The sequence below is a fragment of the Carassius auratus genome, chromosome 21 (assembly GCF_003368295.1).
Source record: "Carassius auratus strain Wakin chromosome 21, ASM336829v1, whole genome shotgun sequence".
Classification (NCBI taxonomy): domain Eukaryota; kingdom Metazoa; phylum Chordata; class Actinopteri; order Cypriniformes; family Cyprinidae; genus Carassius; species Carassius auratus.
In genome coordinates, this window is record NC_039263.1 from 10,882,638 (window position 1) to 10,909,479 (window position 26,842).

General features: G+C 39.2%; 3 protein-coding genes across 10 annotated transcripts; 2 read left to right on the forward strand and 1 right to left on the reverse strand.

Annotated features, from left to right (window-relative positions):
* Positions 1–5,414: 5,414 nt before the first annotated feature.
* On the reverse strand, positions 5,415–8,729 carry LOC113038459 (zinc finger matrin-type protein 2-like). 7 transcript variants are annotated; one of them, XM_026195874.1, is made up of 6 exons: positions 8,620–8,729; positions 7,535–7,623; positions 7,215–7,352; positions 6,858–6,914; positions 6,227–6,251; positions 5,415–5,716 (listed from the first exon to the last, which is right to left on the reverse strand). In XM_026195874.1, exons 1-6 carry the CDS (start codon positions 8,626–8,628, stop codon positions 5,630–5,632), a joined length of 405 nt encoding a protein of 134 aa, XP_026051659.1. In that variant the 5' UTR covers positions 8,629–8,729; the 3' UTR covers positions 5,415–5,629. The 7 variants fall into 7 exon arrangements, 6 of the variants coding, with proteins under 6 accessions (XP_026051659.1, XP_026051663.1, XP_026051658.1 ...); XM_026195878.1 differs by lacking the exons at positions 6,858–6,914; positions 8,620–8,729 and adding exons at positions 6,806–6,857; positions 8,047–8,297; XM_026195873.1 differs by lacking the exon at positions 8,620–8,729 and adding an exon at positions 8,047–8,297.
* On the forward strand, positions 8,658–10,980 carry LOC113038458 (uncharacterized). Its single transcript, XM_026195872.1, has 8 exons — positions 8,658–8,761; positions 8,839–8,967; positions 9,061–9,129; positions 9,260–9,343; positions 9,615–9,761; positions 9,877–10,044; positions 10,114–10,273; positions 10,407–10,980. Exons 1-8 carry the CDS (start codon positions 8,712–8,714, stop codon positions 10,575–10,577), a joined length of 978 nt encoding a protein of 325 aa, XP_026051657.1. The 5' UTR covers positions 8,658–8,711; the 3' UTR covers positions 10,578–10,980.
* A 309-nt stretch (positions 10,981–11,289) lies between these two features.
* Positions 11,290–21,360, forward strand: LOC113038460 (protein FAM53C-like). 2 transcript variants are annotated; one of them, XM_026195880.1, is made up of 5 exons: positions 11,290–11,796; positions 15,138–15,351; positions 15,436–15,493; positions 17,167–18,011; positions 20,171–21,360. In XM_026195880.1, the coding sequence occupies exons 3-5, from the start codon at positions 15,487–15,489 to the stop codon at positions 20,441–20,443; spliced, it is 1,125 nt and encodes a 374-aa protein (XP_026051665.1). In that variant the 5' UTR covers positions 11,290–11,796; positions 15,138–15,351; positions 15,436–15,486; the 3' UTR covers positions 20,444–21,360. The 2 variants fall into 2 exon arrangements, with proteins under 2 accessions (XP_026051665.1, XP_026051666.1); XM_026195881.1 differs by lacking the exon at positions 11,290–11,796 and adding an exon at positions 13,592–13,954.
* The last annotated feature ends 5,482 nt before the right edge of the window (positions 21,361–26,842 follow it).

Genomic DNA, 26,842 nt, shown 5'->3' on the forward strand with positions numbered 1-26,842 from the left:
CTTAACCCTTGCTAGTTACATAAGATAACAAAAGCAAAGTCAATATATGAGCAGTACTTCGTAAATGATTTAAAATTTAGAAGTTTACAAAACAAATGATATAGTCATCAAAGTTCTAATATACACCATCATTTTATTATAGTCCCTTTTTAATTTCATCTTTTAGTTCAGAGCTTCATTCCCCATTAGTTTATGTTTCTGGGGTTAAATATTTAACTTATTTAAAAATATATGTAACCCTTGGTAACCTTGGGTTATTTAAGCCTTTACATTATTTCTAGTGTAATTAATCCCTTTATATTTTTGATTGTAAACATTCACGTTTAAGTTCGTTGCTGTGTTTATTTTTAAGAGTGTTCACCTATATTTATAACCTTCAGTATGCAAATATGGGTGACAAAAATCATTCATTTCAATTTGATTGTAAATGTAATGGTCCCACCCCCTTAACGGGTTTGTGTATTCAGATTGGTGGATTAAAATCCCTTATAAGGGGGAACCGTTGAATGAGAAGAGGAGAAGAGAATGAGTAGACGTGAGTTTGTTTGATCCACGATGGTTACATTATCAAAAATTTACTATTTTGTTATAAAAAAGATGTTTTTGGCAAGAATTCATCTGTCAGTGTTTTGACAGCATTTCTGGTGTTTCTATCACGGGTATCACATCAGAGGCAGATCAATAATAGACACCACACAATATATGTTTTTTTTTGACAAAAAAAAAAATCGTTTGCGACAAGCCGTGAATCAGGCCACACCCCTCGATTGTTCGGGGATGCAAATCGGGCTTAAAATCGGCCTTAGAAACAGCTAGTGTGCAGCCAGCCTAAATGTCTCGCACATGGCATTGTTTACATTTGGACTGGAAGCCAGTTGTTACAAGTGTCTGTGTACGGATCGTCGATAGAGACTTTGAGGACATCGCTGGATGACGGACTATGAGAGTGCTGAGGACTGAGAAGTTTCTCAGGTGTTGGTGGTGGTGGGGTGGGTTAGTTAGAGGGTGTGCCTGAAGCGTGAATTCATATTCAGAAAGGCATGGAAAACAAATAACGATTGCTAGCGGTAGCCTGTTACAGAAATGTATGGTAAGTACAGCAGCTCCATAGTATAAACAAAGTACCTGCAATCGCAAACCTGCAAATCGGCTCCCTGATGCCCGCAATTTATGTACAGTATATTTACCCAATGATATAACTGGGTATGCGGGATCGCGTGCATGTTGATGAGAAGCATGCTCTACTGCTGCTTGGAATTCCTGCCAACACAGAAGTATCTTATATTGCAGAAGTTGTACAGAAAGTTAAAATCCTTGGAAGAGTGTACGTCAGAGACACTAATGGAGCTTTTCCACTGCATGGTCTGGCTTGGTATGATTTACTTTTGGGGGGTATTCCACTGGGTACAATACACTGGTTTCCAACTGAACCGCACAATTACCAAAATGTGACATGTAAACTCTGCTGATCATGGATTGGCCGGAGAGAATTGTCACTACCTGCGTCACTGAGCTTGCGACACAGAGACAAAACAGAACGGCTAGATGTAAATCAGCACAGCCAGTGAAGGATCGAATGCAATTGTTTTGAAAGAGCACACCGTTTTTAACAACCAAAATGTGGCTGTTGAGGAAGTACAGATGTTCCTCTAGTTGATAGCAGAGGAGCGGATCCAGCAAAAGCTTGATGGGGCAATGCAAAATTTATGTTTTTCAGGAGTCACGATAGTAGAGGTAGCGCAACAATAACGACATGTGAATAACCCCGCCCACTCTAAAGCAGGACTAAACTGCAGTGGAAATGCAAACCATGCCAAGCCGAGCCATTCGATTTTCTAGTCCAGATGCATTGGAAAGCACCTTCAGAACCTCTGAATCTGGAGAAGATTTGTATTTCCCCTTTCATCTCCTTCGTCAAAGTTGTGGTGAAGCTTTATCAGAATTTCTACAGTTGTAGAAAAAGTACAGTTGAAGGAGGAATAATCTCTCCCTTTATCTGCTGTGAAGGAGTTAAAAGCTGACATTCAGGAAGTGAGTACACGGTTAGATGAAGGCCTAACCTCTGTATCAGTTTCTTCATTGATGCAAGGGTTTAAGTCAAAGACAGATAAGAGAACTGAAACAAATCAGCCTTCAGAAGTACACATGCTTAAGAAACAGGTACAAGACTTACAGCAGCAATGAGCTGTTTGAGTATGAGCCACAGTCAGCCAGTTAAACATGTCCAGCCTCAAGCCAAGTCTACTCCTTTTACTGTTCGGAGACCTAGAAAGAACAAAGAGGATTCTTTTTGTTACCATTGTGGAGAAGATGGTCATATTGCCACAAAGTGCCAAGCTCCAGAAAACTCTGCACAGGTCATTAAGAAGCTGGTGCATTTCATACAAAGAGGTAAAAGAGATAGAATGTTAATAAATCCAAGTAGTAACAATGAGAACCAAGCTTGTTTGGCAAACATAAATCAGACTAGAACCAGTGGGTCAAGTAGTCTACCCAAGGGATTAGTGGACCCTGTGTCAACCGTTTTAGCTCTATTAGACAGTTGATCTCAGTTCACCATTGTGTTCGATCCATGGTATAACAGATACTTACCTAATGTGAAACGGCACCCTCTCACTGGTCTGTCACTTTGAGGAGTAAGCTCTTCCAGCTACCCATACAAGGGGTACATCATGATTGATGTGTCTTTCCATGCTCCTATCACAGGTTTTGAGGAGACCCAGTCACTTCTGGCCTTGGCCTGTCCCAGACCGAAATGTTCACAACAGGTTCCTGTGATAGTTAGCACAAATGCTAGTTTCTTCCGTCGTCTTGTTACCCATACGAAAGATACTGGATCAACGAATGTAGTCCACAGTTTACGAATCCAGACAGGATCACAAACATTCAGTGTACCTCACTCACTCTTCAAGGAAACCACACTGACGGACCTGAAAGGAAAATCAAGTGGAATGGCCCGAAATACGTTGAGGTCCCTTCCAGAGGCAAGCAGATGCAAATAAAGTGAAGTCTGAAAAGCACCTTAGAGATGATATCATTTTAGAGGATGTGCAAAGACCATCTGTGACTCGAGCTCAAGCTGACAATAGAAATCAAAGAAAGTAGTCAAGGAAAAAGGAAGCAACTTTAAAAGAGAGTGAGGTCGTTGATGCATCATCGGACAGAGTTGCTAGTAACAGTTGCTATTACAACCCAGACAGACTGCGGAACTTGCAAAGACCGATGCATACCAGATCATTTAGACCGTGAAGAAGATGATGATGAAGAAGAACAGTAGGTAAACAAGTAGATAGACTAGAAGATATTTCCCAACCTGTCCCCAAACTGGCAAAGATCTACGAGTTGGAAGGAGGAAACAGTCAGTCTAGTCATGCTTCCGAAGAGACAGAACAGGAACCATCGACCGAAGAGGAGAATAAAGCCTCAAGTCCAATTGAGCTACAGTGACTTTGGCCAACCCAAGGTTCAACGATTGACTATTGTGCATCAAGGGATGGTGATTCACAGTAAAGATTCGTCAGAGTGGAAGAATCGTCTGGCTCAAACTTTATGATGTCACCCAATGGCCAAGTGTTCCAGTTGTGCTGCTACCTTCACAGCCACTGTTCAGAACTTGAAAGCCAAAACTCTCGAGAGGGCAGGAGGCCCTACATATTTACCATTTAAATTTGAATATAACATTCAGACTGATAATTAACAACTATTTTATCATTTTAAAAGACATGGTTAAATAGCGGAATATTTGTAGCTTTATTTTAAAACTAGCACCCAAATTTTTGTATTATGGGAATTGTGCTGCTATTTACCAGCTGAGAACCACATTTGCCAAAGAAACTAACAAAAATTCAGATGGTGAGAATGATGTGGATCGCGACCTGCAACAGGGACAGCTGGTTCAGTTCCTGAGTTGTTCGCATATAACACCCACAACTGGAAACTATGAATTTTAAGCTTTCAGTTGCTCCTGTTCTAGGGGTTGGTTCATGGAAATATCACGGGTAAAAGTGCTTCCATCACTGAATATCCAACTTTGATGTAGCTGTAAAGTGTATTTGCTTCACAAACCTGTAAACGGATGTTCAGATATGATCATCATATTACATGTACTTGATTTCATGCACCAAAACACATATAATGCCCCTGCCTTGACACAGTTATTTCCATTTCCTGGCTTGCTTACGAAATAGGAGGTGGTTCGGTGGGTGTATTAAAATCATTTTTGAGGGGGAAAGTTAGCTGTCTTGATTCAGAGTAAAGTCATCCTGTTGTTTATACAGGTCAATGTTTTAAGTGGCTCCCACACTGAATAGTTTTTTATTTTATTTAAGTGGAAAGTATGATTAAACATGGTACATTTTTGGAATGGCTTTATAAAAAACTTTTTTTTTATTGCTAATTTTAAATTCAATTATTTGAGCATTTTGTGCTCAATGCTTGAGATTGTTTAGAAGTCATTCTACAGTCGCAATGGCTACATGTTTGTTTTCGGAGAAGTTTACAAAACCTGGCATTGATGCTCAGTTTTTCCTCATTTTTGCTACAAAAGACACATTATATTTCCTCTTTATCTATGCACAATGGCATTTGTAGGCTAATGAAAGGACAGAACCGTCTGGTATGTGTCACATGTGTCTGTGCTGTGTGAACAGCTGAGCTGCTTCCCTTTACAAATGAACTTTTTTGGCTATTCTTTTGTTAGAATATTTTGTATAATAATAAGTTTCTTGTTGTGAATTGGCATTTATTTATTCTAAATGTATTCAAAATTTTGATTGAATCCATTTTGTTGATTATTTTGGCATATGTACATTTTCATATGCCAGTAAATTAATGGGAGCCAATAACACCACCTGGTGGTTACGTAAAATATAAATCAATAGCAGCTAAAACCTTTACTTTATAGTAGTATTGGTAATTAGTTAAGCAAGAAATGCTTACTTATTGAATTAAGTTTTATAATTTTTAATTAATTGTATTATATGCACTCTGTGTACTTATGTAAAGTAAAGAATAATAAATGTAACTGATTTAACTAATAAAATGAATTACATATATACACAATCACTTTGTTATGGCTGTATTTTTTTAATACAGTAGAAAACTGATAGGATGTTAGATAATTTTTTTAATGTAAAATATCCATAAATTACAATCTACCTTATAATAAAAAATACCCTCTATAATTACACAATTAACAGGTTTATCATTCCCTTGTCTGACCCAGATCTACAGAATCGTTAGGGAATAGAAGCATCAAGTCTTATCTTTAACAGAGGTCATATTGTTTTAATTTGAACCTTTACTGTTTCATTGTGTGGAAGGTATAAGAGGGTAACTTCAGACACAACTCATAAAACATTTAGGCATATGCAGCCCTATTTACATGACGAACTTATAACAGAAACTTCATAACATGGAGTTCGATATAGTTTATGCTGATGCTCTTTGATCAAGGGCCAAAAACAGGTTACCCTCCGCTTGGTGAATCAGAAGGATTTAACAGAATATGGGATACAAATCTGTATGGTCCTGTGAAGCAATAATGAAGTTCTTGCAAATTTTTATAAAGTTCAGGGAAACCTATTCAGAGAAGGCCTTTTTTTGGAGGATCCAAAACCTGAGAATCCCATCACAGCAGCCATTTCATCATCATCTTCAAAGTTGAGATCTTCTTCTGCCTTTCTTTTCTGTAGGCTTTTGCTTTCTTCTCCTTAACCTGACAAAAAAATCAGGAGAGGTTAAGAACTTACGGTACTTGTATGCTGTTGTCAGAAAGCAAATTAATTGTTAAAGGGATAGTTTACCCAAAACTTATAGTATGCTGTATGATCATGTGTATTAATTTACACACCCCCAGGAGACTGATTGTTCACATCGCAAGACCTCATAATACGTATTTTTTTTATTCTCAAGGGCCAATAGCTGCTGACTTGAATTTTAAAAATCACCACGGACAATAGTTGTAATTTTTTTTTTTTTTTTTACTGTTCTACTGAAGAGAAGTCACCTACATCTTGGATGACCTGATGGCGAGTAAATCAACAGCAAATAATAATTTTTTTTTCAATTAATTATCACCACAGATTATTTTTCAGACAAGCAAGTACCATGTTACAGAAAGCATGCACTGGACATTACAAAAATTATATTTTTATTTACAATTGTGAGCTAAGATTTTACTTAAAAACGTGTTTTAACTTGGTCCAATGAAGAGCGCTCTACACACATGGACATTCCCAGGTTTCTCTGATCTGTGGAATGGCAAAATAAATGCATTGAGTTGCTACTGACCAAGTGTGCTTACAAAATATTTGACTTTTCTACAGAAATACAACAACTAGACACTGAATTATAAGTAATAAGGGCGGAATACAAAATCTGTACTAAGAAGATAGAAAAATATATGTGATTCTGGACCACAAAAACTATTCATAATGGTAAATTGTTATGAAAATTATACATCACCTGAAAGCTGAATAAATAACCTTTCCATTGATGGATGCATGGTTAGGATAAGACAATATTTCGCCGATGCACAATTATTTGAAAGCCATGGTGCAAAAAAATCTAAGTATTGGGAAAATTGCCTTTTAATTTGTCCAAATGAATTTCAAATCAATGGATATTACTAATAAAATAAAATTACTAATAAATAAAATATCTTAATGGTACATGATCTTACCTTACTATCCTAATGATTTTGGGGATAAAAGAAAAATCTATTATTTGACTCATACAGTGTGTTGGCTATTGGTACACGCACACACACACACACACACACACTCATATAAATATACATATATACCTGACATTTATGGAATCGTTTACTACACAAATCACAGACATTGCAGTAGTACCTGAGAGAAAGGAGATGCATAATGATATCAACAGAAACAGCACAATACCCCGAAACACTGTCAGGCAATAAAAATACTTTTAATAACCATTTTTTCATAATACTTCCTGACACTTTACATTCATTCATAAATGCATTTTGGTTTTATGAATTTTAATTTGAAACATTTTTTCAAAAGGAAACCAGGAAAGCTTTACCAAAAGCTTTTATGACTTTTAGCTCAAATAGTAGTTGTGGCTTTATTGACAACATTTGCAGCACTATATCTTTTCAGAATAGTGCTTTCTGCAGTTTAGAAACCATGCATGTTCACATCATGATATGATTAAGATTTTGATTAATCACAAAGTCCACTCACTTGCTCATAGTGCTAGAACGGTCATTGTCTAGCAGACACCCACCCTCCCATCTCAGCCTGTGGTGTGGTCTTTGTGATGACGACTGTCTTTCCCAGTTTTGATTCCAGATCCACTTTATAATCTCTGTGGCGGAGAAGCTCTCAGATTGCATATAGAACAGAAAGGATGGATAACATGAGAAATACTGCTAGAAATTACTTACTTGGATGAACTATTGTCAGCTGAGCTAATTTTATTTGACCCTCTATGTGCCAATCTAACTTAAAATGTGCCTGTGTGTATATATATATATATATATATGGAACATAGGTTTGCTTACCATCTTTTTACTGTCTCTCTTCTGAGTCGTTTCTGGGCCAGCTTTTCATATTCATCTTTGTCCCATTTACGACGAAAATCATTCTTGGACTACAAAACCAAACAGATGCTATTATAAAGATGTTAAACAAAGGAATCACATCAGCTGTATTCAGAAATCTGCTGAAAATGAATATGTGCACAAGAAAAACAACCCATCTGATCATATTGATAGTTTAATAAGGTTGTCAGTCAGTTAAATACGAGAATACTACAGACACTTTAGTATAAATACTAATAACAGATTGCCAAACGTCTCATAGTTAAATATATCCGTGTAAACAACAAAACAAAACCATTTGGTGTCACAACCCTCAACAAGCTTTCATTTTTCCCAGCTACCGACAACATCTACATTTTATAAAAGAAGAAATCAAAAACGGATTTATTTCATGGACAACTGTCAGAGAAGGTGGATATATTAAAGTTCTAGTCAAAGAAGCAAATCTAAACAAGTCTTTAAAAAATTCTTACCCTACTGCCAAACGCCATTTTGCTATCGTGATTCGTAAACAAGTGCCGCTATATTTCAAAAGAGATCCAACTAAAGCCGATATCAATAAAATCAATACAATTTCTGCCGCTGAGACTGGAAAATAACAACAACTTTGAAGTTGAACACAATATTCACACTATAAACACGGGAAAAAAAAACGTTTTATATTGTTACGTTTAACGTGATTTACTCGAATAGTTTTGGTTTTCATAGCTGTTTTGTTTTTTTGCTGAATAATAAAAAAAGCTATTTATTGGCAGATAACACTGTGATAACACACTAAATAGTATAACCAGTTCTATATAGTATTATCTGCCAGTTATTTTGTTAAGGTAGGCTATGTGTCTAAAATGAAATATTTACTGTAAACTGGCAGCAACAATATTTTGACAGCTTTTTTTTTTCTCCGTGGCAATGATCAGTTGATCACATGATCAGTTCACAAGAAAAAAAGAGCGTTTTTTTCCTTCCTCGTGAAATCGATATGACGATATTATTTTATTTTCTAATTTGTTTTGATGATTATTTTTTTTAATGATTAGTGGCCTTACCTGTCTCATTTGTATCGGCCCGCCCCCGTTACACCTGCCGCTGATAAAAAGCTTTGTCAAACGCAGTGTGTTGTGTGGCTGTAGCCAAAATCATGACAACACGCATAGAGAGCCTTCTTCAAAGCCCTTTTGAGTCGCGGTTGTATGTTTCTAAAGCCTATTTTGCACATTTGAAATTCTCGTTATGTTGCTGTAGCTTGTTTCTTGTTTGTATTTTAGAGGTCTGCCTCTTCATTTGTGGCCAACAGACGTTGCCCAAGACTTCAACACTAAAACACACTCTCTCCCATGTAGCCCAGAACCTTGGCTTCTCCCAGGCTGCAGTTCAGTGTATGATAGTCTTGTCAGGTAAATATCTGTTGATTTTTTTGAGATTATATTTTTTTTTTGCAATTGTGTGCAAACTTGATACTGATTTGTGAACTGGAATCCCCCTCCCAGCTGTTCAAAGACCCCACAGTCCGCTTCACATAATGGAGAAAAGACTTGTGCTGGTCAGAAGCCTCGCAGGTCTGTTTTTACTCAGTGGTTGCATATATGACGTCTTTGGGTGCAAGTTTAGTACGATACACTTTAAAAGTTAAACAACAAATTAAAAAAAAAGTTTTGAACCATTTAAAATGGCCAATTATCTGTTCAGGTCATCCATTCTTGAGCGGTGCATCCTGAAGATGTCTACGGCTAGTGTTGCTGTTGGAACGGAAGACATTGATGGGATCAACAGGTCTTTTTAATATGGTCATTGAAGGGAAAAGCTAGTATTTAATGAATTAATACAACTTGCATAGAAATTTTGAAGTTTTTTATTTTAAGACCAATCCTTCTAAAAGTAACGTTTAATAACTGGTGTGTGTACATGGAATTCTTAAGTGTGAAGTACTTAAGTGATACATTTTAAATTTATCTTGTGTATGTTTATTGCTCTAATAAAGACACTGTACATGTACTCTTATTTGGCCTTCTTGGGCCAGCCTATTAAATGACTTGTTTGGTAGGTCCCCATCAGGGCGACAGTGGTGTCCCAACAATGCAGACCCGGCACAACTTGAGACCAATGAGGCAGTTTTGAAGCGTAGACAAAAACAGATTCAGTATGGAAAGAACACCTGTGGCTACCAGAACTATGTTCAAAAAGTTCCAAAGTGAGAATTGAAGTTTTATTTAATTGCTAACAACTTTAAAAAAAAAAAAAAAAAAAAAAAAAGCTTCTTGCTAAATGTATTGAAAGGTTCCTGGTTCTATTTCCTAACCAATCAGGCATCTGCGTGAGCCTGGGATTCACCCATCCACTCCAAACAAGTACCGCAAATATAGCCGCAGATCTTGGGATATGCAAGTCCGTCTCTGGCGGAGGGCACTTCATGCATGGGACCCACCATCTGCTTTCCAGAAAGACATGGAGGGACAAGATCCTGTTGATCAACTGTAAGCCTTCAAAGATGGTTTTTAAATTTGCAGTATTTCTCATAACTTGTGAAACAATTAAACCTGTAGGCAGAGCTTGCTTGAGAAGATGAATACAGAGCTGTGCGACTGTGGTGAAAAGGAGGGCAGAGAATGGGAACTGGCACCGGACACCATGTCGTCGTCCATCTTTTCACAGTCTTCGGAGTTCTCAAACGATGGTCATTGGCTGTATTCTAATGCCACTCAGGTCAGACTTGAATACGGAGTTGGTAGAATTGTTTGAAGTGGTATTTTGTGGTAGATGTGTATATAAAACAAATGTCCTTCTCTTGTAAAGTACGGTGCATGGTTTCTGTGCTAACCGCAATTCTTCTGTCAAGGTTGGAGTCCCATGCCACCGGAGCCAAATCTCTCAGCCCGGACTGGGCTATGCCTTTAACAGTCACCTGACAGCACAGGAGAATGTCCTTGGATGGTTGCGCTTTCTCCTTGAGACGGACCACAACCAGGCACCTTTGCTGCATGAAGAGCCTTTCTGGAGATTTGCATAGCGTCTCAAATCATGATAATGTTCTGCACCGATTGGGTGCAAAGCTTGTTCTCCAGCGACGTTTGAATTGCACTTGGATCACCGTCTCCTAGTTCAGTATGCTTTGCACTTTATTTATTATTATATATATTTTTTTTAATCTAAGCACCCTCTCTAAATGTTTCAATATTGTACACGTTTAAGTACCTGTTATAGCTATTATTCCTCACTTTCTGGTTTGCTTTAAGTTTCTTTCCCTTCTAAAGCACAGGTTTTATTCCTTCTGTTCTGTGTTCCTAACACTCTCTTCTTCCTAGTTGTCACGTCAATGTTTTTCTAAAAACAGGAAGTTCCAAAGTTTTATTTGGTGTGTGTGTGTGTGTGGACCTCTATGAATGGAAAAACTAATAAAGTTGTGGACTGGCTAGCTGACTATGTCATTAAATTGTGCTACAATTGCTTCGTATGAATTTTATCAATTTAAATCTCACCTAATTAGTTCTTAAACAACACAGCCTATCTTCATCATCTGTATTGGTTCATTGATTGGGTAAGTTCATTTCTAAAGTTGTACACTTGTTTGTCAAACTAAGAATAGTTTGCTCTGAAACCTATATTAATCCTGAAAAACTCTTAAATTAGAATTATTCGAAAAATACGGAAAAATTCCTTCAGAAATCACTACATTTCCCATGATTCCGAGTGTCGTTTTATCTCGGGATCGGCTCAGTCCAAAGAGTCAAGTTATCTCCCTGACCTGTACTGTTCGTCACTTCCACGTATCGTTCATTTATTCACCTCCTAATTTTTATACTCCTCCATTTCCCGTTCCACGCGTTTGTATGAAGACCGCTGTAAGATGAACCTGAGTCAGTTTATGCTCTGAATGTTATTTACAAATTCCTCCATAGAAGGAGCGCACTTATTTTTCCCTAGTGGGCGATGTTGAGAAGACCGTCTGTATCTACCAAGCGTGCAATTGCAGACCAATCAATTTTACACGGTCCTTCAAATCATCTGTTCGGTCATCGTTTCTGATCCAGCGTTTTATTTCAACGGTATGTTTTTTGTTAAACAGAGCAGTCGGGGATTGTGTAAAGATCTATTTCCAGGCCGAAGCGAGGACGGTGTGTTAGACAGAAAGCCGATCTGCTTTAGCTTATACCGAATCGGCTGAATCTCTCGGTTGAGAGCCACATACAAGGCCTGGGGTTTTACCGACCATTCTCAGTTGACTCAAGGTAAGTCATTATCGTCGAAAACCATCAGTGCATCTTCGTTTAAACGCGGTGTTATTCATATATCTAGTTTCGCTGCAGTCGGGCTCAATGTGCGTGGCTAGAAATCGTTTCGTGGGGCAGAATTGCATTTCATAAACGTGTGTAAACAAATCTGCAGCACATGGCAGGGATGCAGTGATTTGCTTTTGCAGACTGGCGAACGGAACGTACTGTACTGTGACGGAAAGACATCTTAAATCTTTATTTCTTTAATAGGCCTGTTTACAGCAGCGCGTTAGCTAGCCCTGGTCGGCTGTTCCTGATTGGCTTGTCATATAGTCTCTTATGTCTTATCATGAAATGGAGCGCGATTTATTAAATGCTAAATCTAGAAATATAGTCTTTGGTTTTTGTGTGTTATATCCTAGCGTGGTCTGCAAAATCGAGCAAAATGCAATAGTGTACAACCGGTGCACGCGATATGAAACCGCTTTCTGCTTCCTAATGTAGACCAATGCTTATTTATAGCCTCAGTTCATTCGCTTGCCTTCGGCGTACAAAGATCAATACACGTTACTCTTAATGTGTATGCATGCTTAGAATGGGTAAACTTGGCTAATGCCCCGTGCAAACCGTACGCTCACGCTTCAGAAATGTAACCCAGTGGCCTAATGTTACCCGACCTTCAGCGCGATTTGATTTATAGGCTTCGATTCGATCGGGAAATGTATATATTTTTATCTCCGCAAATGATTTGAATTGTAGACGAAGGGTATGTTGTGCTACATGTCACGCTTAATGTGCTTATAATGGAGATGACAGGCAGCAGGCGCCCCTCCCCCCACTGCCTCCATCAGCCGCGGCCGCGCAGCGCGTTACCAAGGCAACGGCGGAACCGAGCCCGAGTCTGCTCGTGCCCGCCAGGATACGTCATTACTACCATCTTTTAAATACAACGGACCTCAATATCTGTTCAATATCTAAATACCCCCAAATCTCTGGTAGAGCTATTTTAGTTACTATTATTTAATTGCATTTCTACTCGTCTTTTGTTTTAATTTTTTTATTCGTTATTTATTTATTTATTTATTTAATCTTTTATTGGTTTTCTTAAAAATTTCCACGGACCCCCAGCACTCTTGTGGCCCCTGATTTAAATGAAGTGCACTAGCATACCGTATATACATTAAAGGGTTAGTTCACCCAAAAATGAAAATTATGTCAGTAATGACTCACCCTCATGTCCTTCCAAACCCGTTAAAAGCTTTGTTTATCTTCGGGAACAGTTTAAGATATTTTCAATGGAATCTCAAAGCTCTCTGACCCTATAGACAGCAAGGATATTTCAACGATTAACACACGGAAATGTAGCAAGGACGTCTGTTAAATAGTCCATGTGATGTCAGGGGTTCAACCATAATTTTAAAAGCTACACGAATACATTTTTTGTGCAAAGAAAACCACAATAACATAATTTATTCAGCAATTCTTATCCCTGAGTTACCCCCTTCCGCCGTTTTGGAGAGTACCCCACAAACAATGTAATCTGTGCTGTTCATGCTCCGCATCTGCATGCTATCTACTGAACGTAAACAACGCTGCTTCCATTGATTATTCGTAAAATTACTTTTGAACCCCTGATGTCACATGGACTATTTTTTCGATGTCCTTGCTATGCGTTGATCGTGGTAATATCAGTGCTCTATGGAGGGTCAAAGAGCTCTCAGAAATCCTCAAAAATATCTTAATTCGTGTTCTGAAGATGAGCAAAGGTCTTATGGGTTTGGAACGACATGAGGGTGGGTAATTAATGATAGAATTTACATTTTTGGGTGACATAACCCTTTATTACAGTCACGTTGGGATGATGTGGTTTTAAAGAAGTTTTTAAGTGGTTTTATAACCTCCAGCACTCTTTTATGGCCCCCTGTAAACCCGTTATTTAAATAATGTGCACCCAGTACAGTGCTGTCGGATGATTTTGTGGTTTTAATTCTCTGTGTGTCCGTAAACTCAGACAGGGAAGGATGTGTTTGTAGGAGTTCCCACGGTGGCATCAGGCCAGCAGAACAGCCGGTTCCTTGACTGCGCAGCTTTCCCAGACACCTGTCACCAAGCACTCCCTATTCATGTGTGCTGAAATGGGAGACCGCTAGCAGACTGGGCCTTGCCCTACAGGGTAACAGACCTTAGTCGGTTTTGGAGAGCGAGAACTTCTCTAATTAAACCATAAGCTGAGGATACTTCAAAAGAGAAACGCAGAATAACCGAGCATAAAAGCACAATAATATTCAAATATTCATTAGAATTGGTCACATTCTGTTCATGTTAAGATCAAAAACACATTAACCTGATTATAATAAAGGAATTGCCAGGTTTAGCCTGTTTCTTGATATCTGGGAAGAAAAGTCCTGTGTCTGTTTTGGTGTATTTTGTTGCTGTGCAAGCCTATTTTTCAGTGTTATTTTGAAGGAACTTTAAATACATGCAAGTCAGTCACCTGAAATTCCTGGTTTGTTTCTGTGTGAAAGTGTGATGTCAGCAATTTTATAGCGCTCATTAATCAAAGAGAATTTTATATTTTTGCTGTAGGCAGAGCATAGTTAATAAAGACTGCTCTCGTGCCTACTTCACAGAGAGTATTATTTGTAGTATGAAAGTCGTGGAGGTGAAATCATAGTTTTTTTTTTCTGCTTCATGCTGGACTCGTGGTCTGTTTAATGATTTTTCCGAATGGAGATGGCTGTTTGATTCTTTCTTTTAGTATATTTTGCATTTGGTATAGTCTTTTAAATATATCTAGCCAGGCAAAAATAATGTTTTTCTGTTCATTTCCTTGCAAAGTTTAGTTACACAGGAAGGACTCTTATTGAGGATTTATTCTCTTTGTGAACATGACAAGTCTTATATGTGAGTGGCTGCACCTTTTTGTATCAGACAGGAAATGAAAAAGCATTTTATGTTGGAGCAGATCAGGAATATTTAGCAGTTTTGGTAATTGTATTCTTTTTCTTTTTTCTTTTTTACAATTCAAGCAGCTAAATAACTCCAGAGATTTGCATGAGAAACTGCTCTATTGTTAAACATTTACCTTTGACTTTAGTTTTGTTCCACCATTTTGTATAGTCCTCAATTTAGAACAAGTCTTTTAGTGTTCACATACATTTATTTAAAGGGGTTTCATCATGAGAAATCACATGTTTCTTGATCCTTTGAGCATTCATGAAAACACACTATGACTCAACTAAAACTGAAAATTCCAAAAAGACCATCTAAAGACCAAAATAATTTATGGTTTGTCTTAAGAAAAGATCAAATGTATTTTAAATCTAATACTTTCTTTGACGACTTCTGTGTCCTAGGTGAGGATGACATCATGGTTCCCGAGTGAGATCGAGCGAGCAGTGTGTCCTGGATGTTTGGTGGCCAGTGCTTCAGTTTTATCTAGTGCACATCAGCATCTTTCCTTCATTTCCTACTCTTCCTTCCTTCTCTAATTTGCCATGCCATGGTTTCGTTAAATCTTAAACAACAACGTTGTCCCAGCATCAACAACAACCACTGGACGGCAAACTGGTAAAGCTTGTGCTTTAGATCCCAGCACAGATATGTTTCCCTTTATCATTTATCTGTCTATTAAAGTAATATTTTTTCTTTCAGTCTCTACTTCATCGCCAGAGCCCCGAAACCAGCCGGCCCACAGATGGATTGATGCCTGGTATGTAACCAATCTCTTGAGTATCTGGAAGTCTTTAGCTCCTTAGTTTTCTTCTTTGTTTTTAGAGCAAATGTAAAAACTCCCATAAGCCCAACAGCCTCATTGGTTTTCTAAATAATAGCTGCTAGTTAAAGGGATAGTTCACCCAAAAATGAAAATCCTGTCATTAATTACTCACCCTTATGTCATCCTGTAAAACTGTAAGACTTTGTTCATCTTCAGAACACAAATTAGGATATTTTTGATGAATTCTGAGAGCTTTCTGACCTTCCATAGATGGCAATGATCCTAACATGATCAAGGTCCAGAAACATAGCAAGGACATTGTTAAAATAGTCCATGTTACATCAGTGGTTCAACCGTGATTTTATGAAGCTATGGGAATACTTTTTGTACACAAAGAAAATAAAAATGATGACTTTATTCAACAATTTGTCTCCTCCGCGTCACACTATAGCACCATATTGGAGAGTATTACATACGTAAATGATGTATGTATGTGGATATGTTGTTTACATTCAGATCAAAGCATAAGATCATCAGATCATTGCTGAATAATGCAATTTGGACAAGTGGTAGCTCATCCGATCAATGTTATAAATGTTATATGTTATACGATTTCCTGCAATTTATCATTTGTAGTAATATTTTTGGTTTGTGTGCATATTCAAAATAGAATGCTGCTATAATGATGTGTCTTTGTATTTCCACCCAAAAATTTGTATTACCCCGGTACCCTAGACAAAAACTCAAAAGGACTTTTCCACTTACTTTTGGATTATTGCCGAAAATAAGCTCTATCATCAGCAAAAGTATGATTCTTGTGCATTTTATCATGATATTCTTCACAAATTAAGACACCATTTATGAATTTTGAAGTTTAAATATAATCTCCAGAAATAAAAAGCTAAAGCTAGGCCATAAACAAACTACACCAGTGTCACATGACTTCGACAGTTATCTTAATTAGTAAGTATTAAACAAATACATGTAAATAATTGTGTACTTAATAAAAATACCCTGCAATTGTACTTTCAGTATACTAAAGTGGTATACTTAAAATTGGAATAATTAATTTCCTACTCAATGCACTTTATTTGTGTGAAAGTAGCACTGAGGTCTAACTAGAGATATACAGAAGTATATTTTATTGTGCTGAAATGGAACTATTGCAAATATACTGTAGGTACACTTTATATAGCTTGCATTTAAAGACCTATATTATTCGAAGGTCATACAATCCTCATTAATAATGACATTAAAACACAATTTAGGCTTAATATCGTGACGTATAAAGTTGTACTCCAAATAAAGTGTAATAATCATTTTAATATCAGTAGGTCTCGTGCGATACATCAGTAAATATATAAAAGATTTGACCTATACTTGGTATAAAATAAATGTATTTGAAATATATTCCTTTTTTTTTTTTTACCAGGGAGAGCATTTATTAGAATAAAATGTAAAAATGTGTTTAGCTTGTTAAAACCCCTATTTCACAAATTGCACCCATTTAACCCAAAAAATCTTTAAAAAAACACACTGACTTCAGGAAGTTCTAGAATGCTTGTTTCTGGGTTTGGGCCTACCAAAATCCACGATATGCTCACCTCTAATGTCTTCTGGTGTCTTGATGAATGATTAACTCCTAAAACTCAGTCTCTCTCTTTCAGAGAGCAGTTACTGGCAGCTCTGCCCTCCTTCGAAGGCCAGCCTGCAGGGGGTGCTCAGCTCCAGCTTCCCCCCCGGCCCCGTGCCCCTGGGTCCTCCAGAAAGCCACCTGCCGGAGGGGGATGCCCTGAACCGTCCGCTCGCCCCTAGCACCTCTGTGACGGACCTGTCTTTTCCCGGGCCTCCCCCTCCCCCCCCGCCACCCCCCAAACGCCACTGTCGTTCGCTGTCTGTACCAGAGGACCTTTCACGCTGCCGGTACACCTGGCGGCCAAGCGCCTCCAAGGTCTGGACACCAGTGAACCGCCGATGCCACAGTGGAGGGGGTGCGGGGGGGCCGTGTCCACTGCGTGCCCCCAGCTCCTCGCTCAACTCCTCGCTGCATTCTTCTTCCAGCCCCACCTTTTTCAGTCTGGCCCTTTCCCCAGATTCCCCGCTGCCGTGGACTTTCCCCTGGGACCCAAATGACAGTGCCGGAGGCGGTGCCTGCTGCTGCTTCTTCCCCTCGCCTTCCTCATGCTCCTCCTCTCCCTCGCCGCTCCACCCACCGCCTCCTCCGCAGAGGCGCTTCTCCCTCTCTCCTGTGCTCATCCGCGAAGCTGCTGCCCAGTTTTTGCCGCCACCTCCGGTGCCCCCACAAATCACGTCTCACCCGCCGGCGGTGCCGCCCTCGCCCTCGTCCGCCTGCAGCACTCCGTCTTCGGTGCGCCGTGCTCTTCCTCCTCAACTTCCACGGTGCCATTCTCAGCCCTGCGACCTGCTCCTGTTCAAACCTGGCCTAAAGCGCCGCAGGGACCCGGACAGACCATTCGCACGGCCTGTGCTAGATTTTACCAAAATGACACAGGTATGCCGTTCCTTACCATTCTGAAGATACAGATACTATAGCTGGTGTTATATAGTAGGTTATTATTATTGGCACATGTGATGGAAATGTAGAAAAGGAGGCAGCTGACAGAAAGGAAAAATGATAAAATATGACATTGCTTCAAGTAGCGCTGAGTATTAATTACAAATTTATATTACAATTATAAAAGCTTAATATTTTTGTGGAAACAATGGTATCATTCAAACATTTGTATAAGATTTTAAAAAAGAGAGAGAAATTACTAATTGTATTCATCATGCATGAAAGTGACAACAGATATTTAAAATGATTTCTGTTTAATAAATGCATTGAATTTAATTAATATATTTGATTAATGCAAATAAATGCTGTTCATTAAATTTTATTTTTATATTTTATATGAACTTTATATTTTCTGTCTGTCAAAGTTCACATACATTTTCTTGTGGATGTTTAGAAGGAGTGCTGCAGTGAATTTTTGTTATCTAGAGGCAAATTCAATTTATGGAATATTAGATATTATAATCTTAAACATTAATTTCTCTGTACGGTGTTGAATATGTTATTGTGAAAAGTGCTACAGCCTACATATATATCAGTTATTTAAGTTTTTGCTACCTTTTGTGTATTTGAACAAATCTGTGATTTAGACTGATTGCAACTGGTAGCTCATCTTTTTGGACTTCTGATAAGAAGAATCAATTTGTTAGGTAATTAATTTAAATTAGACAAGAAACTCATTTTCCAGTAGAAAATGTTTGGATTCATAAGTCAGCCTTACACCACTTTTGTCTAAAGGATATCTTGTTAAAATTAGAATGTTTGGTGAAACTTTAAATGTTTGTTAAATAGTTTGCTACTTAGCTTCGAGAGTAGTTTTGTAAAAAGTGTGTGTATATGAACAATTTGGTTTGAAAATGACTAATTTCAGAAGTGTAACATTGGAGGGCCACTAAAAATCTCATGAAACAAATATATTTGCATTGTTTTACTTTATCATAAACCAATGAAAATTCTCATCACATTTGGTTTGAGATGTTTAGTTCCCTATAATTTGCAACTCTGTGTTGTGTTGGAGCATCTGTACAGTTGTACAGCTTTGTGTTTTTGTCATGTTTATCTTTGCAACTCCACTTTGAAAACTTTGGGGCGTTAAAATTAGGGATGCACGATAAATATCGACCGATATATATTGCGCATCTTGTCAGTAATGACGGTTCTGTAATCAGCGGTAAATCTCTACACGTGTGCAATTTCAGGTGGAGCAGCATTTACTACACAGAGCCATTGTTCACATCATATTTTGCGCAGGATTCGTTCTGCTTTCAGTTCATTTATACAATGTAGCTCTTGTAAATCTGTTATGAGGAGAATGCAAGGCTTTTCATTCCATTTTTGGAACGGAGAAACAACCTTTCTTTGACTGAATGCGTGTTGTATTGACGTCACGGGACTCGTCTAAGACCAAGATCTTAGAAAAATCTGTGGCAATTGCGAAAATTTGCTAGCTGTTGCGAAAATTTCGGAGTTTGTTTGATTTTGTGAAAAAACGCACGTGTACAGATTTACCATTGATTACAGAACCGGCTTTATTGTTAAGACGCGCATTAAATATCGGTGAATATTTATTGTGCATCCCTAATAAAAACGAGGTCACACTTTAGAATAGGTAACACTTGTTAACTATTATCTACGACATTTCTCTCAATAAATTCTTAATTTGCTGCTTATTAATAGTTAGTAAGGTAGTTGTTAGGTTTAGGTATTGGGTAAGATTAGGGATGTAGAATAAGGCATTAATATGTTCTTAATTAGCACTAATACATGGCTAATATTCTAGTAATATGCGTGCTAATAAGCAACTAATAAGTGTTACCTATTATAAAGTGTTATCAAAAATGATCTTGAATATTAATTAGGTGCTTTGGCAAATGCCCAATATCCTTTGTAAAAAGTAAGATGGTTGCTAGCTATAGTAGCTTAATGCTGACATGTTCGTTCAGTCCACAGCAGAAACAGCCCTTTGACGCAGAGGCTTCTGCTTGCTTGTGGCCATAACTATCCAAATATATGATTGTGTTCCAAAAAGCAGCTTGGAAGTCTCTTGAATTGTTGCTTTGCCAGTGTTTAACTGAAGTTATCTATCTATTTGTTTTCAGACTCGAAGCACAGACCCTCTCAGTTACATGGAACGTGGCAGACTGGCCTGTGGCGGGGACGTCTGTATGGGCCTTGAGCCTTTTTTTGGAGACTTCAGAGGCTCATGTTCACCTGCTGAAGGCCTGGGTAGGACAAGTATTGGGCCTTTAAGTGAAAGTGACGAGGAGGAGGAGAGAGAGGAGGAGGACCCCGAAGAGCGTGATGGGGGACAAACTAGCGTGTTTGAAAGGGATTGTACTGAACTAGATATCAGCCTCATTGAGGAGAACTGAAAGTTATCCGGGGAAGATCTTCTTTCCCCCTCACCTCCACCGCCAGCATTCAGCTTTCTCTGCATCACCTGCTACCTTACACTGGCAGGCCTCTCAGGAACCCTGCTGCCCTTGCACGAGGTGCGCAGGCGTAGACACCCATTAATGAAGACATGCCGACTACTATCTTATGCAGGCAGTCACAGAAGCTGACCCATCAACATTGTACATTCCGGAATGAGTTGCTGAGACATTCTGAAGGATGCAAATATTTCAAAAAGGAGATTTATGTGTATCGGACGTCCTTTTAGAATTCATCTTTTAACTGACAGAACGGAACTGGAGGCCAACTGCTTCCCGCTTCTTTCTTTTCTCATCTTTCCTCTCGACTTGTTTTGATAGTAAGAATAGGCTTTCTTGAAAGATGGTTATAAATATCAGTGTTTTGTTCAGTTGAAATATAAAAGGGCAGTATGACATAGCAGTATTTACTCTGCAGACCTTTATACTTCCTGACAAAGGTCCATCTAATTCAACATAAGCCTTAAGATGCCTGTTTTTTTTTCTTCCTCTTAATCAAAAGATTCCTCAAGGAAATGAATTGTGTACTGTAGCTGTTGTTCTGTTTTTATTTCTGCAGTCTCTCTCTCTCTTTTTTTATCTGTACAATGCATTCCTCTAAAATTGAAATGTGTATACATTTATTAATGCACTGTATTTGGGACATTTAGAAAGAAACAATGAACGCAACCACTGTATTCTGAAGGCACATCGTTATACTGTATTGTACAGCGAGTATTTGTTCAAATAAGTTGTGTAAAGATGGTAGCTTGAAGGTTGGAGACAGGCTATTTCTGTCATTTAGAGATTTTTTTTTTTATTGTATGTGTGATAAATTCAGACTCTTTATGTAAAAATAAAGTTTATTTGAAATTACAGCGAACTTGGTGACATTAACTCAGTGAGTTGTCTAAAACTAATGAAATTAAGCAGGAGTTATTTGGATTATTTGAATTTGAATACATTTTAAAATTATATGAATATAGCCCGAACCCAGAGTACTCCCCCCATCCCTAATATGGGATGAAAATAGATTAGGAGTGAGGAGTTGGGGTGGGGTGGAGGAGGGATGGCGGAAAACATTGGCTAGGGGTCATTGGCTAGAGGCTGGTAGGCTGCATATACAAATTGTAGTGATTTTTGCTTTCGCCACACTAGAGAAGCGAAATAGTGTAGTGATGAGTACTCACGTCACCAATGATGTTATTCTATTTTGATCAAGTGTCACTTAAGGTGTGTTTATGAGCACATTACGTAAGAAAGATTGGTGGGACCTCTAACTTGTAGAACCTCTTTCTGTATCATCAACCAAGGGAAGATACAAGTGTAATAAAATTGATTTTTTTAACAAAATATAGACAAGAGTAATCAACAACTACTAAATGAACACCATAAATGAAATAGGAATAAAGTGCATAAGATGCATAAAATGCAAATGATTATGTTGGGTGTTGCAATGTCAGAGCTACACCATCTGGAAAGATAAACTGTTGTTACTCTGAAAGAAATAAGATTATATTATGCATCAAACAAATGCATGAAGGATTTGCTATAATCTTCAATCAGCTATATAATATGTAAATTAGAAAAATCATATACTGACAATATCGAACAATGCCAAGGGCTCTGCAAGAGGTTTGGATAAGTGATATTTATGTTCTCAGTGGTCGAGTGAGCAGTCCGGTAGTGGTGACTTCATCCACTGGTTGTGCTGGTAGCAGTGCAGTGGGGAAAGGAACAGGAATCCATTTCGACAGCCTTGAAAACCAAGAGCTGAAGGATGCTGATCTCCTGGAGCACCAAAGGGTTCTAAAATCTAGGACACGCAGATGTGGCCCCGGAGTAGGAGTAGAAGGTCCTTAGCCTGGAACATGCAAGTAAAGGTACCTTTGAGTTAAGGTTTGCTCGCCAGAACTTAACCTTGTTGCGGATGTCTGTGTGTCTTCTGTCTTTCTGGGCTAGTCTCTCTAGGATGGGGACTCGGGATGTGCTGCATCTGTTGTTGTCTCGATGGCATAGACTCTGAATAAAGTCTAAACGTAGATTATCTCTTTCCTTGCAGGCTGGAGGGTCAGAACGTGGTTGTATCTGTTGCTGCCTGGAAGCTGGAGACTCGGGACTTGGTATGTGTTATTGCCTCTTCCCTCATGGGACCAAGGCTCAGAACGCTGGTGATCTGTCACAGTCTTGATGGATGAAATACCCAGAACTTGCTCTGTTAGTGTCTTTTCCCTGACACGACTCAAAATTAAGGTTGATCTACTATCGTCTCAAATATGCAAGGCTCAGACTCAGAACAGTGGGCAGAAACTGCATTTTGACCAATAGGAAGTCCTGTCCTTCCCGGGCTTTTAACCAAAGGTCATCTTCTTGCCCTCTAAGAGGTGTCTGGCTGTTTTCCTGGCAGCCTTATCTGATGGCGTTGGACAGTTTGCTTATGTTAGTCCACCAAGATCCAATCAAAATGTACCAAACCTTAGTCCACTATAGTGTTAGCCCCGCCATAAACTGGGACCTGGAACTTGCAGTTCACTACAATATATATCGTAATTCCTCAAATAAAAGCCGGGGCCTTTATTTACCTGAACTGCAGAAGGTAACAGGCTTTTATTTGAAGCAGGCTTTTATTAGAGGCAGGCCTTTATTTCTAAATCCATCTGTTTGATAAGTAATTGTTTTAAATAACCCGTTTTAAATTAAAAGCGATAGCGTTCCAGTGGACAGAGATCATAACACTAGCACAGAATCAGTTCGGTTCAGAAGGGGGCATATGTTCCTCTGTGTCATTCTGCTTAATGCTGAATCACGTTGCGCAGTATCATCAGCTCCTCGGTTCTCGAATCGGACGCGTCCGACAGAAACAGTTCTCGGTTCAGTGCACTGGTGATCCGAAAACCAATTCTTGACTCGATAACGAGAAACGCTCCAGCAGTGGGCGTGTACGTTCGTTATCTGGCTCTGTTGCACCTCGTGCAAGTGAGAAGTGAATACACATCCAGAGCAGTGGGCAGCTATAGATCCAGCACCCAGGGAGCAAATTGGGGTTCAGTGCCTTGCTCAAGGGCACTTCAGCCATGGGTATTAATGGTGGAAGACAGCGCATTAACTCCCTCCCACCTACAACTCCTGTCAGCACTGAGACTCGCCAACCTTCTGGTAACTAGTCCGGCTCTCTAACCATTAGGCCACAGCTGCCCTAATACACACGCAACACATATTGTGCTAGTTCAGATGGTTAGCTAAACGAGTTACATCACTATCATCATTTCATGAGTTCACCCTTACATCTAATCTGATAGCAAATAGTACGCATATTTTGGTGTGCTGTCTTAGGGGAAAGCTCCGAGCTTGGTATATAGCCTGAACCCAGAGAACTCCCCGAAAAAAGCTTAAACGTTAGCTTAAAGACAGCAGCCAGAGAGCAAACATTTTTAGTTGCCCCCTCCCCCCAAAATATGTGTACTGTGAAAAGGTATGGGTTAAAATTTGTGTAGAAAAAGGGGGCAGGGCAGCCAGGGCAGCCCGTGCAGTGCTTAGTTGGAGCTGCGGCTTGCACCATCAGACTGGCGAGCCCTACATTCTGCTAGAAGAGGAGCATAATGGCAGATGTAATGGCACTATGCTGCAGTGGAAGAGAGAGCCCTGTCCGATGCTGAATAGGCAAAAAGATTCGAGGCACGGTTTGTTGCATCGGATGGAGGGCTCCAATGCAACCGAAGGTAGCTCTGCTGCTCTGGGAGGGAGATCAACATCTGCTGCTGAATACGCAGTGTAACTCAAATGACAGATGGAGGGTTCACCCTGCAACCGAAAGGAGTCTTGGATCTGTTGCACCGGAAGGGGAGTCCCGTTAATGCTGAATAAGCAAGGAGATGCGACTGATGGAGGGACTCTCACTGCGCCCGAAGGGAGCTGTGGTTCTGCTGCACCAGAAGGAAGGGTGACCCTTGTGGCTGAATACGAGGCGTTGTTTGATGCCTTGGATGGAGTCCGCCGGCGAGCATGCAGCACAACTCAAAATGAAAAACAGAGGGGAGAGCCCTGTCTGATGCGTAATAAGCCATGAGATTTGAAACAACAGCTCTTATTGTGACCAAGGAGGGCTCTTATTGCGACCAAAGGTGCTGACTTTTTTCATTGGAAAGGAGAGTCTTTTTGATTTACTTCGATTTAAACATGGTTAACAAGCAACGTCATTTTTTTAACTGATCAGGGCTACATGGGCTTCTTGTATGTGGAGATGATTATACCTGATGTAGTTTTTAAAAGCATCTGATGACCATCGACCGAGGGCCTGTATCTGATTCTGTGAGAGGCCTTTTTGAGTTGCTGTAGTTGTTGCTCCGATGTGGCTGGAAAAGAAAATTCTACGTGTAAGACTGATTGAGCGAGGATCAGTTTCAAGTGTTTTTGTAACCAAAAACATGTAACGGTATGGCTGTCATCGGCGAAGAGATGGTCCTTATGCAGATTTAGACTGAGCGTTCCTGGGTTGGAAATAAGAAAAAAAGAGCCTGATAAGATCAAATTGGAGATGGGAGATTAAACATATATATAGAGTGGACTTTGCTTTCTTGGTCCACCTTAATTTGTTTAATGAAGTAAGCATTAGTTTTGCTAACAAGTATGGATAAATCAGAGATTATCGGGTTGAGTTTGGGGTTGAATTTAGAGGTTATTGCAATTTCTGAACATCTCAGAAAACCAAAAATCAAATAAAAACATGGCTTCGAGGGTGCGAGCAGCATGGATATAATGGTTTCCTGTGCAGAGATTTTGGATGCATTCATGTAGTGCAAGGGATTAAATCCCAGTTTGAGGCCAGACAATCAATAATTGGTAAAGTTAGTGTCTGGGTGCTGATAAAGTTCAGAGGAAAGGCAGAAATATTAACTCGATAAGTAGTTTCTAGATTTTTTTATTGGTAGCTTTCATGACTGGGAATACTGTACAGGCATGATCCCCACCACAATAATTGCTGATGCAGAAAAACTTGCATTGCTGTCACACACATCTTCTTCTGTTAAAATTTCCGCAAACCTGATGATTGTTGGACAATGAGATAGTTTCTCTACTAGAATCCGATATTAGATTTGTGGTTGCAGAACGAGGGACGTAGCTGGCTGATTTGACTTGCATTGGTTCTGGGCTGGGTATTATAGCGGGATTAATTTGGGGGCATGAGATAGTAAAGATAATAAAATACTGTTGTGGAGACCAGAGTCCAGTGCGCTGATTCCACTGAGCAACACGTACTGCACATTTGGTTGAAAATAATTAATGGTACGTACAGAATTGAGTTTGCCATAATACAGTGTGAGTTCCGTGACTAATCGCCATTGTAATCATTAAGTTTGCGCTGTCTATGGGAAAAAATAGAGCAAACTATTTCCATGTAGTGTTCAAATGATATAGTGAATTCGGAAAATGAAAGGGAGTGGGATTTGGGAGTTTAATTTTTTTTTATGTTACGGAGAAATCTCCACAATCTGTATGTCGATGAGATTTGGCGGGAAATAGCAGAGAGAAGAGAGATCAGTGTCCACACCTGTGAGAATCTAAAATTCGATTATTAGGTACAGGAGGTATAGTCATAGGTATAGGTATAGGTATGGGTATAGGTATAGGTATAGTTCTTATGTCTAGTGTTGTATGTTTATATTTATGTTTATTTATGTAGCACCGTGGTCCTGCGAGACACAACATTTTGTCCCACTGTATGTCAACACATGTAGCAGAATGACAATAAAACTCGACTTGACCTGGCAGGGTACCACGTCGAGTGACCTCTATGGTGCCTTTTATTCAGTTCTCTCTGACCACAGCAGGTTTTGGAGAGGCAGTGACAGTGGCCTTCACAAGGATTTCTGTAGCGGCCCTGGCAGTATTTTTTGGGCCCATGTTGGCTGAGAAACTGAGCTCTGTCGCCATGTGAGCGGCAGGAACCTCTATGGCGGTAGTGCCAGGAATTTGTGGGACAGGCTTGACAGGGAGTTCTGGGAAGCTCTAGGTGACTCCATTTTTAGAAATATGATTGGATGGTGCTGTACTTAACTAACTAAAACTTAATTAACTATTTAATATACACATCCCTAGGTGAGTGGTTCTGCAAGACACTAAAACTACCGCCTCAGACCAAGACGCAAGATGCTAAGGGTGGAAGGATGGAGGGGTCACCCATTTCAGCCCGCCAGATGCAAGGCTGACCCTGTCCTCCATGACTTACAAGGAAACCTGCAACACAATTACAAATTATACAATTACAACTTGAACAAATTAGATAAACCGATTTCATAAGGTTTATAAATACAGCCTTTTGTCTATGCAATGTATGATGATTGACTAAGCTTATATGAGTTA

What these genes read in the sequence shown, in the direction of transcription:
- LOC113038459 (XM_026195873.1), bottom strand. An exon ending in CGTTCTAGCACTATGAGCAA is followed by an intron (nt 6,915 to 7,214) that starts GTGAGTGGACTT and finishes ATTGCCTGACAG; the next exon opens with TGTTTCGGGGTATTGTGCTG. An exon ending in ATGCATCTCCTTTCTCTCAG is followed by an intron (nt 6,252 to 6,857) that starts GTACTACTGCAA and finishes GCCATTCCACAG; the next exon opens with ATCAGAGAAACCTGGGAATG.
- LOC113038460 (XM_026195880.1), top strand. An exon ending in ATTTTACCAAAATGACACAG is followed by an intron (nt 18,012 to 20,170) that starts GTATGCCGTTCC and finishes ATTTGTTTTCAG; the next exon opens with ACTCGAAGCACAGACCCTCT.
- LOC113038458 (XM_026195872.1), top strand. Translation starts at nt 8,712, where the DNA reads ATGACAACACGCATAGAGAGCCTTCTTCAAAGCCCTTTTGAGTCGCGG. An exon ending in GACATTGATGGGATCAACAG is followed by an intron (nt 9,344 to 9,614) that starts GTCTTTTTAATA and finishes CTTGTTTGGTAG; the next exon opens with GTCCCCATCAGGGCGACAGT. An exon ending in TGTATTCTAATGCCACTCAG is followed by an intron (nt 10,274 to 10,406) that starts GTCAGACTTGAA and finishes TCTTCTGTCAAG; the next exon opens with GTTGGAGTCCCATGCCACCG.